The 13,490-nt window shown below is 43.0% G+C and overlaps 1 protein-coding gene, 1 long non-coding RNA gene and 1 pseudogene across 6 annotated transcripts in view; all 3 read right to left on the bottom strand.

Moving 5' to 3' along the window:
- PTPRA (protein tyrosine phosphatase receptor type A) overlaps positions 1-13,490 on the bottom strand; it is a 184,872-nt gene that overhangs the window by 19,737 nt on the left and 151,645 nt on the right. For all 4 annotated transcript variants that reach the window (XM_082359031.1, XM_082359032.1, XM_082359033.1 and 1 more), the window contains 3 exons: positions 13,014-13,090; positions 4,662-4,698; positions 804-901 (listed from right to left, as the gene is read on the bottom strand). In XM_082359031.1, the coding sequence (XP_082215157.1) occupies positions 804-901; positions 4,662-4,698; positions 13,014-13,090 (212 nt within the window). The remainder of the gene's footprint in view (positions 1-803; positions 902-4,661; positions 4,699-13,013; positions 13,091-13,490) is intronic.
- Positions 1-13,490, bottom strand: part of LOC309612911 — a 130,209-nt gene that overhangs the window by 70,111 nt on the left and 46,608 nt on the right. The gene's annotated exons all lie outside the window — the stretch shown is intronic.
- Positions 4,709-13,004, bottom strand: LOC309612884 (proline-rich protein 13 pseudogene; annotated as a pseudogene). Its single transcript has one exon. The product of its transcript is annotated as a proline-rich protein 13 pseudogene (transcript).

Below are 13,490 nucleotides of genomic sequence, written 5' to 3'. Positions count from 1 at the left end.
CAGGGTGGACTGATGCAGACTGTAAACCTGCCAAGAGAGGCCCAAGGCTTTCTCTGGTTGACTAGGCCTTGGACAGCTCCCAAGAGCCAGAGGTAGGGTTGGAGGAAATGAACCTAAAGCCCAGCCCTAAAGCTATCCCTCCTAAGCCAATCAATACATCCAACAGCCCAGTGTGGGTATCAGGTTGACTCTAGGGCCATCCTGGAGAAAGATTGTCACGAATCGGGATTCCTCTCTGGGGCCTGATCCAGGACTCAGGACTGGTGTTGGCTGTGGCCCAGTGATGGAGCTGACCAGGCATGGACTTGGCAGCCACAGAAAGAAAAGAACCAGTCAGAAGGCTGCCTGAAGGATCAGTTCAGGGGCTCACATTTCCTTGTGCCCTGCAGGGTCTCTCAGTTCATACAGCTCCCTCTGCTATCTCAGGAGAAGGAACAAAACAAAAACAAAAACAAAAAACCCAGGGGAGTGAGGGACTAGAGAAGCCAGGGGAGAAAAGCCCCACTATGGCTTTTCCTTGTCTAATGGCCCAAGTCTTTCTTCCAGGATGTTCTGGATCTAAGGTGAGCTGTTTGGTCACCAGACACAGGGTGTGCACTAGGTATACCTCTGAGTTCATCGGAGGCTTCCAGGCCACAGGAAAATGTAGTAGGCACACTGGCCTGGGTTCTGTCTGGATGAAGGACAGGCACAGAAGCCACAAAGGGTGGAGAGCCTAGGCTCAAACACAGAACTCCAGCAAAGCAGTCCCTCTGTTGGTCATGCCTGTATCAGGGGTCATTCCATCAAATTTCTCCACTCACCTCCTTTCTCTCCTTCAGATTGGTCACCATGACGATGGTGGCTGTGTTTTGTTCCCAGATCATCCTCCAGAAATCATTCACCGTTTCTTCTTTTGGTCCTATAGTAGCCAACAGCAAAGATGAGAACACACACCAAGAGGAAGAAAGATGCTGGGAAACTGGGAACATTCATTCCTGACTTTTGGAAGCCTGTGCCCACATGCCCCCAGCTAAATATATCACCCATCTACCCATCCACCTACTTACTAACTGAACATTTCCTGTGTATCCACCATGTATGTGCCAGGCACTTCACTAGGGAGTGAAGTGGGGATGTGAGGTTCTTAAAATAAAAAGAGAACATGAATAATGTTTCCCAAGGATACTACAGTTGAGGATTAGAAATCATGACCCCTATAGAATACCTATGTTATGGGCGAGATAGTGAGCTATGTGCTTTATATCTCATTTACTCTTTCTTACCATGCTCTGAGGTGGGTGTCATTAGCCAGAGAGGTTGGGTAAATTGCTTAGGCTGAAATTTAAAATTTACCTCCCACACAGTCTTTTCCAGAAAGTCACTAGAAGGGCACAAACAAAGAAAAAGAAAAAAGTGGGATCTAACACAGGAGAGAGACTAACAGAATTCCCAGGGTGTTGGTAGAGGGAAGGCTCAGGATAATTATTCTGCCAGAGGCTAGATCAATCCAGAATGGAGCTGAAGGAATAAGGTTCTAGAAGGATCCCAAGATAAAAAATTAAACTAAAAAAATTAAACCTCATGTATCTGAGGGTACTGAGAGGAAATATATACTTCTAGCAAAGAGTTTAAGAGAAAAAAAATCAGTGCTAGGTATATAAAAAACTAAGTGAATAAGGAAAAAAGGCAATTATTAACTCTTGGGAAAGAGGGAAACCAAAAACTGTACCAAAAAAATCATATATTATGTGCTTTAGCTGTGAATAATATTGGCATAGTAATAAGAATGTAAATAACAAGTATTATCTTCACCACAAATTGTGATTTAACTCCACTGGGAGAATGGGGAAAAGGGACATGTCTGTCTGAGTGTGAGGTAGTTTGTAAGAGGATTAAATAAGTTATCATCTGTAATAAGAAAAAGTCAACAGATAAAAATGGCTGCTTTAGACTAAAAAAGTATAGACGAAAGGGGGGAGAACTTTGTTTTTATAGACCTTGTAATACCTTTTGACTTTCTTAAAATTTGTATTCCCTTTGGTAAAAAGAAAAATATTAAAAAGAAAAACAAATAATGACAGAAGTGGACACATACTGGAAAGATGTACAGAGGCAGAATTGTTTCACTGCCTGGCAAGGTCAGGAAAAATCTCCTGGAGAAGATGACATTTGAGCCATATGTTAGGACAGATAAAGTAGATGGGAGTCTAGAAAGGAGGCATAGGGAGAAGAGGTACTCCAGGCAGAGGTGCAGGGGGCTAGCAGCAAGTAAGAGCATGAGACATCCAGGGACTGTAAGGAGTTCAGTGAGGTCACTGTGTAGGGTGTGTAGAAGGTAGAAGATGAAGCTAGAAAGATAGGTGAGGTACCAGGATCTAAAGGGATGGAGACCAGGCTAAGGAAGGCTTGTTTTACAGATAATGAAAAATCATTCTAGGATTTTCATGAGAGTCTGACAAAAATTTTGCATTAAGAAAGGCCATTCTGGTGGAAGGAATGCAAGGAGCAAAGCTAGGGCCTAGAGGGATCAATCAGTAGGCTACTGCAACAGAGCTGGAACAAGAGATGAGAGTAAGGAAGTGTGGCAGAGAAGGCAGATTTTGGAGAGAGAAACAAGAGGACTAGTCATATGTAAAGCAAGGGACAGGTAGGAGATCTGGATGATCCCAAATCTGGTTTGGTTGATTAGGTAGATTACATTCCAGTCACCATGAATATAGATTACATTCCAGTCTCTAAAGAACATAGGAGAAAAAGCAGCTTTGGGGCTGAGGAAGAGTCACGTTTCAGTTTCTGATGCTGAATCTAGAGTCTGTGGGGGTACTCAAGCGGAAGAGTACAAAGTTGGTTTGAAAATGTGGCTCTGGAGCTCAAGAGAGGCAGCAGCCAGTCAAACAGAGGTGGGTATTAGATGAGGTCTCTCAAAGAGGACACGGAGGGGGAGGAGTAAAGAAGGGGTCAAACACAGAATGCTGGGGATCTTCAAGCATTATTCAAGTTCAGACAGAACAAAAAGCCCGGGAGGCAGAAGAATGGACAGAAATGTGCCATGAAAGACAAGAATGGAGTTTCAAGGGAAGTAGTCATCCACAATATTGAAGAGAAACTATACTTAAGGGGCAGAAAGAAGAATAAGAGCTAGAGAAACAATATTTAGAAAAGTGAGAAAAATCAAGAGAACTGAATGGCAGGAAATAACAGGAGGGTTTCAAGGAGTGTGAAGTACTGTGGAGAAGTTCAAGAGGGAGGGAGTCTGATAAAAGGCTAACGGGGAAATCAAAGGTGAACTTAATTAAGAACTATTTTAGCATCAACAAGGCCCCATGGCAAACAAAGAGAGGATGAGGTTATATGTGGCTGTTGGTGCCAAAATCATCACTGAGTAGGTGGTAGCTGAGGTGGGCCTTGGAGGGTGGACCTGAATTGACAGATGGCTACAGAGGGAGGGAAAGTGGGGTCCAGTTAGGCAAGGGCCAGGTCCTGGTGGGAGACTGCAAGGGCAAGGAGGATCTAAGACTTCTGACCACCTCTGCCTCATTTTACCTCTATCCCTATTTTATCACGATCACAGTACTGTCCAACAGAACTTTCTGTGATGATGGAAATGTTTCATATCTGCACTAATACGGTAGCCTCTAGCCACATGTAGCTATTGAGCCTTAAAATGTGACTAGTGTGATTGAGGAACTGAATTTAAAATTTTATTTTATTTTATTATTTTTTGGCCTCGCCACACGGCTTGCGGGATCTTAGTTCCATACCCAGGGATTGAACCCGTGCCCTCAGCAGTGAAAGCACAGAGTCCTAACCACTGGACCACCAGGGAGCTCCCCAAAATTTTATTTTAAATAGCCACATGTGGTTAGTGGCTACCGTATTGAACAGGATAGCCACTTACCAAAGCTTCTGTTTATTTTGCTATAAATTATCCTCTACCAACTAAAGGCTCCAAAAAGGCAGAGACCATATTCTGTTTTATTCCCCTACATATCCCCATCACCTAGGCCAGTGCCTGGCACATAATATTAATAAATGGTCAATAAATATTTGTTGAGTGATTAAATAAATGGACTTTGATGGACCATAATAACATCAATTACTTTTTAGTGCTGCAAGCATCAAGATTTTTTTTTTGCTAGGATCCCAAAGGTGAGGACACTTGTTAGAACTTCAGGCTATGGAAACATGTGCAGAGCATGTATAGGACCATGGCATTGGGTCCCTGCTCTGAGGGTTCTTAGACCACTTATCTGTGAATAATAGTGGAGCTCAGGCCCATGAGTGGGAGGAGGAGATGAGTCAGCCTGGACCAGTGAGGTGGCCAATCCTCTTTGGAGACTAAATCCAAATTCCAATTCTGAGCAGCCTGGTTTGAACTTAAGGTTCCCAAACGACCCCAAGACAGAGAACCTCATTAAACTGTGTTGTGTGTGTGTATATAGCCTTCTTCAGTACTTTTTATGCACATATATAAAAGAATTTCTTTCAAAGGATCCCTCGACACTAAGTCATCAAGATGAAGGCCCTTAGTTATAAACCTGCAAGGTAGATTATATTTCTTTCAGGTGGTAATAATTACAGAAAAGCTAATATATTCTGAGTAATCTATTAGCATTTGGAAGAAAAATCCCAAATCCATTCATGGTTAAGCCCAAGGGTAAAAAATTATCTTACTTTACCTTGTGCAGCAATGAATTTGTTCTTTTCTTGGTAGCCCTGGGGGTGGGGTGGGAGAGGAGTAGAGGAGAAACAGAAAGTGAAAACCCAAAAATGGATGGGAATGAAATCCTCCAGACTCCCAACCAGTTTACAAAGACTTCCTTGTGAAAAGGTCCAGGCAATTAACAAGGCTTTCCATTCTAGAAATTTTCATGGGATTAGCTTTGGATAGCAGGAAGCAAAGATTACATGGTCTAGGCAGTCTTCTTAAAGTGAATTATTAACAAACGTTAGTATAAGAACATCCAAATAACAACTCCTAGGCTAGACCCTGTTCTGATGCTCTCTTAGCTGCTGACAATCTGGGTCTTAGTGTTAATGTGTAGGAACCCTCCAAGTCAGAAGCATGTGAGGCTGGGCCCACACGAGGAAGGAAAAAGGGTTATTTTCTTGCTGATGCTTTACCCAGGTGCAAAAGTTTTCGGGGAATAGCCCATGGGTATGGTGTAACAGCTCCCAGTGTTTGACAAGAGGGTTCTCCATTACAGGAAGTGGGAGACAAAGAAGCCAAGGAGCCTGGGGACGTCACTTAATAGATAAGGAGCCTCTGAAAAACTGACACTGGCAGTAACTTTCTTTACTGTTTAGTCATATATCTTTTCAACCTCATTGTTTAAATATAGTGTTCACTTGAGACGTCCCAGGTAAGTGAAAAATCATTTGATTTAAGGATTGTAAATCACCTTCTGCCTCTCTCAGACAGCACTAAGATGGGCAATGAGGAAGGCAGCTTCATGGGTGGGATACCATACCAAGGTGATGATGTGAAATACTAGTCTGCAAGGCAGTGGCAGAGTAAAGGAGGGGGCCGAGTCTGAGAAGCCACTTCCTATTCCAGCTCAAACAAGGTCAGGGCAGGGTTGCTCCCAGCACTGGAGAAAGCTTTAGGCCTCAATATGGACATGTTTAGAGTTAACAATAAGAAGCTTGTTAAGATTTTTATTAAGAGGAATTCTCCAAAAGTTTTCAACCATTAGAAGATGGAAACTGATAAAGCCTTAATTCAGGATGCTGCATTCTGCTTATAGCACTAAACCTGTAATTAAAACTGAGACGCTCTTAAGAGTATGTTAAGCCGTATAATATCCTTGCTCCAGGAGAAGTTGCTGCCAAGTTCTCGCTGGAGCATGTGGGTCATGAATAGCTTAAAAGCACTGTTGGAGGGCCCAGCCCCAAAGTGCTTCCTGCTCCATCTTTACCAGGAGTGTGCTATATATCCCCCATGAAAACATGCCTACATAGTGATATGCTGACATTGCTCAACCAGTAAGGAATAACTAGAATGAGGCAAAACTACTGATCTTCCTTGTGTTCTGTGCAAGGGAAAGATGAAATGTGGCTCCCTGGTTCCTGAGACATCTTTGGATTCTGAAAGTCAAATGCCAAGTTGGCTCTAGGTGGCACCTACATTCCTACCAGTTTAAAAACAAAAACAAAACACTTCTAAAGACCCTCTATACCCTTAGACACCTCAAGGTGACAGAGGAAGCTGGTCCCTCCTAAGACTCCAGGAGGGAAGCCCAGTTGCCGTCTGTACTGCCTATTTCATCTTCTCCTGTTACCAATGTCAGGTTCACTTTCAGACCTTTGTATTCTCCAAACCATAGAACCCATCCCCCCTGCCTGCTGCCACCACTCCGTGGTACCACCTCTCTTCAAGATTCATGTGTGATCTTCGTTCTGTGCGCAAAAAGGGCTTGGTAAATGATTGCCAGGGGGTGGAAATGGGGAGTAACTGTATATGGACAAGAAGGTTCTTTCTGGGGTGAGCAAAAAGTTCTAAAACTAAGAGGCAATAGCTAAAAGGTACAGCGTTTCTCTTCTGAGGTGATGAAAATGTTCTAAAATTGGTCATAGTTGCACGTATCTGTGAATATACTAAAAACCACTGAATTGATAATTTTAAGTGGGTGAAAATTATGGTATGTGAATTGCATCAATAAAGCCACTAACAAAGTTCTAAAACAATTATAGTGATGACAGCATAACTTGGTAAACTTCCTAAAAATCATTGAATTCTACATTTTATTTTTTTTTATTTTTTTATTTTTTAGGAAGATTTTTTTAGTTACGTTGACTAGTTAACATGATAGTGTATGGTCAGATTAGTAATAGATTGCTTTTTTTTTTTTTAATTTATTTATTTATGGCTGTGTTGGGTCTTCGTTTCTGTGCGAGGGCTTTCTCTAGTTGTGGCAAGCGGGGGCCACTCTTCATCGCGGTGCGCGGGCCTCTCACTATCGCGGCCTCTCTCGTTGCGGAGCACAGGCTCCAGACGCGCAGGCTCAGTAATTGTGGCTCACGGGCCCAGCTGCTCCATGGCATGTGGGATCCTCCCAGACCAGGGCTCGAACCCGTGTCCCCTGCATTGGCAGGCAGATTCCCAACCACTGCGCCACCAGGGAAGCCCTGAATTCTACATTTTAAATGTTTGAATTTCTGTTACATAAACTGTACCTCTATCATGTTGGGAGGAAAAAAGGGTTTCGTAAGTGTAACTGGCAGCCCACAACAAATGGCCACAATTTGTTTTAGCAAAGGTTATTGCCTGCCTCTATACTCCAAGTCCTAAGGACATCTGCTCCCTCTTTCCCACTGGATCTCTCATCTGCACTCAACCCCGCTGACCACCTAACACTTCTCCATGCTTTACTCTTTGCCCCCTGAGATGCTCTTCTCTCCTCGTCTCGTTCTGTCTCACTAATGAGCACCTCTTGCCCAGTGTGCCTTGGCAGAGGTTTGTGGGCTCCAGGGCCCACTCTTCTCTCTCTAATGACTTCAAAGTCCATGGCTTTGGAATCTCTCCCCTGAGCTCAGATTAATGATGCCCAACTATGCTGGATACATCCACGTGGATCACCCTATACTCTTTTTTTTTTTAAACAAGAAAGGTATAGGTTGTTTTTTTCCCCCATAATTAAATTTCCACAGCATCTCCCCAAGCATAAGTATTACACAAGAATGTAAAAAATCACATTTTACACATTTACACAATGTGTGTAAAAAATCACGTCTTCAGCATTTAGCTCAAATCTCACCATCTTCAAAAAAATAGATCTCTTGCAAAACTCATCAGCTAAAAGTTCTATCAAAGCAGTGCGAAGATGGCCTTTGTTAGCCCATGGCAATTCTTTTCCCATTTTCCCTCGCCAGTTAGGGTTGAATAGCAGAGTGAGGCTCAGATTGCGGAGGTGAGGTGGGGAGGGACACAAGGGCTAATTTCCCCCAGTACAAGATGGCATCTAAAGCTTGATGGGAGAGCAGAACTGGAGAGACTGAAGGAAAGGGTCCAGGCCCTGTATTCAGTCAGAGTCACTGCTGGAAGAGGAGGAAGAGGAGGAATGCTTGCCATGCTTGTGGTGTTTCTGCTTCTTTTTATGAGCGTTCTTCATTTTCTTCTGCATCTCCTTGTCCATCACCATTCCTGGTCCTACCATGCCAGGAGCCAATACCAGGGTCAGGTGGTGGGTATGGAGGGGGGTAGGGACCTGAGGGTTGGCATCCTGGATACCCTAGTTGTGGCCCACCAGGGTGAAAAGCTGGATTCCCCTGGGGTGCTCCTGGGGGAGTGGGAAAGGGGTCTGGAGGAAAGGTCGGGTTGGCAGGTGGTGGATGAGCAGGACTGCAACCTCCAGGGTACCCGACGTTACGGGGCTGTGGATATGGCCCTGGCTGCCCAGCACTGGGATTCCACATGTTCAGGTGTTTCCTCCAGCCCAGAAATGGAGAAAGAAGGAAACTCCACCCTAAATACACTCTACAGGGTATCACCCTATATACTCTCTCATATATTAATCAATCACCATATCCTGCTAAATTCTACCTCCAAAGTCGTTTTTACTTTGATGCTTCTTCTTCAACCCTTCTACCCTCAGCATCTGTAGCATGCTCCTGTAACAGCCCTCAATCGGCCCTTCCTAAATCCATGTTGCACACGGTAACCTGAGTGATCAATATACAAATGTGGCCATATTGCTCCTTGTCTTTAACACCTTTCAAAGTTATCCCATTGCCTAGAAATCAAAACTCTTAGCTGGGGACTTCCCTGGTGGCGCAGTGGTTAAGAATCTGCCTGCCAATGCAGGGGACACAGGTTCAAGCCCTGGTCTGGGAAGATCCCACATGCTGTGGAGCAACTAAACCTGTGCGCCACAACTACTGAGCCTGCGCTCTAGAGCCCACAAGCCACAGCCGCTGAGCCTGTGTGCCACAACTGCTGAAGCCCGCGTGCCTAGAGCCCATGCTCCGCAACAAGAGAAGCCACCGCAATGAGAAGCCCACGCATCACAACAAAGAGTAGTCCCTGCTTGCCGCAACTAGAGAAAGTCCGCGCGCAGCAACGAAGACCCAACGCAGCCAAAAATAAATAAAAAACAAAAGCTCTAAGCTGTACTGAAAATTTGTAGATACCATGAGGTGACTCAATCAGCATCCAGTCCCACCCACTTCTAGCGTGACTTTCTTTCTATAGAGGCTGAAAAACTAAAAGCTAAATTCCCTAGACTCTCTTGCAGCTCAGTTCTGCCTAAGAACCCAGTTTCTTCCTAGCAGTCCCATATAAGACTTGGGACAGACGTGAGTAATGTGAGATGGTGACTGTGCTAGGAAGATCTGGTCTTTGGGCAAGCATGGCAGCGGACGCACCGAGTTCTTCTGTAGCACCTCTGCAGGGGTTTCACTACGAGAGTCACATGGGGTAGTTGGGTACATCTACGGCTGCTCTGTTCCTGGTGACTCTCCCGCAGATTCTGTAAGCCACCCACTATCTTATAATAAACCCCTTCCTGCTGAAAAGAATAGACAGAAAGTGGACTCTTGTCATCTGCAACTAAGAACCCCAACAGACACACTTGACATTCAATGTCTTCTAAGATCGAGTTCCTACCAATCCCCCAAGCCTCATCCCCCATGACTTCCCATCTTGTATCTTATAACTAAGACTACTGTTTCCAGTCTCTGACTTTGCCCATACTTCTCTTTTTGCTTTGAAGTTTCTGTCCATCTTTCTTCTCTTGAATTCAGACCTACCCTTCAATATTCAGCTCTACTGGCTCATCAGGTTGGCTGAATGTTTCTTTCTCTAAGTCCCAAAGGATCTGGGAATATCTCCTTCACACATGTTGCACACTAAAGGTTATGATCTACCTGTAGGTAGATCACACTAGGGACCATATCTTATCTCTGTAACCTTGGAGCCTACCCCCAGTGCTTACCACACAGCAGGTGATCAAAAAATGTTGACTGAATTTAATAAACCTAAATCTTCTTTAATCCCTGACTCTTATTCATGGTTAACCATAAGCTTTTTCCTGCTTTTCTATTTTCACTGACTTCATAAGTACCTCCACTTTAACCCTCTTCATCTAAACTTTCATATCACCTATTAATAACCTCCGATAACCATCAAGGCTTTATAGGATGCCCTATTGTGAGCTCCAACTAAGCATGGCCAAAGGAGAAGGCTTGTTTCCTTCTAGTGCCTTGCTTATCATGACCATGAATAGACCCATCTTACTTGCTTACCAGCCTTAACATCCAACTTACTTTTGTCTGTCTTCACCTTCAATGTGGGAAGGAGCCAAACTGGTTATGGTGACAGGCACTGCTGGTTACTAACTGAAAAGCTATTCCTTCCCTTTCTTTCTTGCCATCAAAACCATGCTTTTGTTCAGACATTTACCTTTCATTGGCTTGGAAGGTGATCATTCCTCAGCCCCAGAAGGGTAAATCATGATAATTCTCAGTGCCCTAGCCAGTGACTAGAGAGAGGGTGTAAGCATGTGATCCAATCCTGGCCTGTGGGCTCTGAAGGGTACTGTACCGGAGAGGCTTCTGAGAAAGGTCATGCCCCTAATAAAAAGAAAAGCACATGCAGAAATTCTCCACCTCCTCCTCCTCCTCTATGTTGTTTGTTGTGTTTATAAGAAATGTTTGGAACTGCTGTAACCATCTTGTGAGCAAGAGACAATGCCAATAGGCTGAAGATATGAGTAGAAAGATGGAAACACCTGGTTTCTTAAGGATGTCACTGAGTCACAGACTCAGCCCACCCTAGAACTGCTATACACTTGCCTTCAGATTATATGAGAAGTAAATGTTCCTGTGTAGACCACTTCTAGCTGAGTATTCTGTTACCTGCAGATGGAAACATTCTGATATTGCTATACTCTTCCATATAATGTTAAACTCAACCTGTTCCTCCCAAACATTTCATCATAATCTTTGATCTAAATCCTGGGACTCTTAGCTGGTTACTAGCCTTTTTCCATTTTCCTTATCCACTACATCAATCATTTCTACCAGGGTTCCTTTCTTTCTAACTATAAACATATGACCATCACTAAGAAACATATCCAGGAATTTCAGCAAATCCATACTAGTGAGGGTGCCTGCACTACTCCATTTCTGAAGTCCATCTGATAGCCTATTTTTTAGCCACAGCCTCTTGTTCTTCCATCTTTCTCCTTTTCTTATCCCAAGACTGCTCTTTCAATTTCTTGAGACCTAGTCCTTGATCCCTTCCTTTCTCTACTGAACCTGAAGCCCTCGGCTGACTACTTGAAGCAACAACTGACTTCCCTAGCCCCTTTGTCTGAGTACCACATGTTTTCTGTATATCACCAATCCTAGGGTACAACTGGAGAAAATCACACAACTGAGGCCCCTATATATCAAAGATTTCCACCTTAGGTAGTTCCTCGGTGCAGCTAAACATGCTTTTTTCATGCTCTTTTCAGTATTCTTTCTTACTGACTTCAGTACTCTGTCACAGTCCCATCCTCCCTTTTCAGCAGATAACCCTGACTTTACTTCTTAGAAAAAAGATGAGTTCCCTCAGCTTGATTTATTCACACCTACAAACCACCTCTATCTATTCTATATTCCTTTACCATCAGTCTCAGAGGAAAAAACATCCATTCTTATGTTCAACACTAATCTCTCCATCAGTATTCTTTTAAAAAAAATTGTGGTAAGGGACTTCCCTGGCGGTCCAGTGGTTAAGAATCCGCCTTCCAATGCAGGGGACGTGGGTTTGATCCCTGGTTGGGGAACTAAGATCCCACATGCTGTGGGCCAACTAAGCCCGCGCACCTCAACTAGAGAGCCTGTGTGCTGCAAACTACAGAGCCCATGTGCTCTGGAGCCTGCGTCCCACAACTGGAGAGAAGCCTGTGCACCACAACTAGAGAGAAGCCCTCGCACCACAACGAAGATTCCCACGTGCCGCAACTAAGATCCGACGCAGCCAAAAAAAAAAAAAAAAAAAAAAACTGTGGTAAAATATACGTACACAAAACTGATCATTTTAGCCATTTTTAAGTGTACAGGTCTGTGGCATTAAGTTTATTCACATTGTTGGGCAACCATCACCACCATCCATCTCCAAAACTTCTGCATCTTCCTCAGCTGAAACTCTGTACCCATTAAATGATAATTCCCTTCTCCCCCCTCCCTCTAGCCCCTGGCAACCACCATTCTACCTTCTGTTTTAATTAATTTGACTATTCTAGGTACCTCATATAAGTGGAATTACACAATATTTATTGTTTTGTGACTGACTTATTTCACTTACCATAATGTCTTCGAAATTCATCCATGTTGTAGCATGTGTCAGAATTTCTTCCCCTTTTAAGGCTAAATAATATTCCATTGCATGTATATACCACATTTTACCTATTCATTCTTCCATTGATGGACACCTGGGTTGCTACCACCTTTTGGCTATTGTGATTAATGCTGCTATAATCATGGGTGTACAAATTCCATCAGTATTCTCTTCATGCTTCAGTAGTCATGCTTGCTCTTTCTAGCTCTCTTGCTTGCTCTCTCTTCCTTTCAAACTCTCTCTTTACTGGTTCCCTCCCGTCAGCCTATAAAACATACTCAAGTCTCGCACACCATCGCTATAAACATTCTCTAAATCACCCCTAAAAACCTCCTTTCAGTTTCAGCTCTTCTCTCAATTCATAGTAGACATGACTAACCAGACTTACCCAGAGTTAGATATTCTAGTCCTGTTTGGAGGACAAGGTGTGCTTTTGTTCTTAGTTATCTGAATAAGCTCAATAAAGGATTCACTGACTCTTACAGAAAAGTATACATTTAGGTTCAGATTTCTGCATGGGAAAATTCTGGGAATGATGACACGTAAACATAAGAATACATTTTAAACTGTTTGATCTTTAAAAAAATTTTTTCAGTCTTTTAAAAAAATCAGACTCCTCAGGGAAAAACTGAAATGACAAATATTCCTCCTAACATTCAGCTGAGAAGGAATCAAGGAAATAATGAGAAAAGCTCAAGTTCCTTACATTGATGAATGAAGCATTGATGTAATCAGAATCTGGAACTCCTTCAACTGGTGTCAGATGGACTCTAGAGTGGTCATCTAGAAAAAAAAAATTTTTTTTTCAATTAAATTCAATTTTATTTTTCACTGGTCCCAATGCAACCAGGCCAGTTGTGACATCTATGACTATGTGTAGAGAGACACACAAGTATAAAGTTGTCACTGCAGCACTATTTATAACAACAAAAATTCGGACACATCTCAACCATCATTAGGGGACTAAGTTCAATAAATTAAGATATATCCATAATATGGAATAGTAAGCAGTTGATAAAAAGGAAAGTGAACACTTCTGTTTCTTGACAATTACCAATACATATTAGTTTTGTTTTTATTTTACATTTCTCTATATTATAGTCATTTCGGTATATAGCATTATAGTTCAACATCTGTAATAACTATAGCGATCACCACAAGTCTAGCTACCATCCATCACCAT

The sequence above is a fragment of the Balaenoptera borealis genome, assembly GCF_965194805.1.
Source record: "Balaenoptera borealis genome assembly, chromosome: 16".
NCBI classification, from domain to species: Eukaryota; Metazoa; Chordata; class Mammalia; order Artiodactyla; family Balaenopteridae; genus Balaenoptera; species Balaenoptera borealis.
The sequence above is the reverse complement of the archived record's forward strand: the minus strand, read 5'-3'. Positions and strand labels throughout refer to the sequence as shown.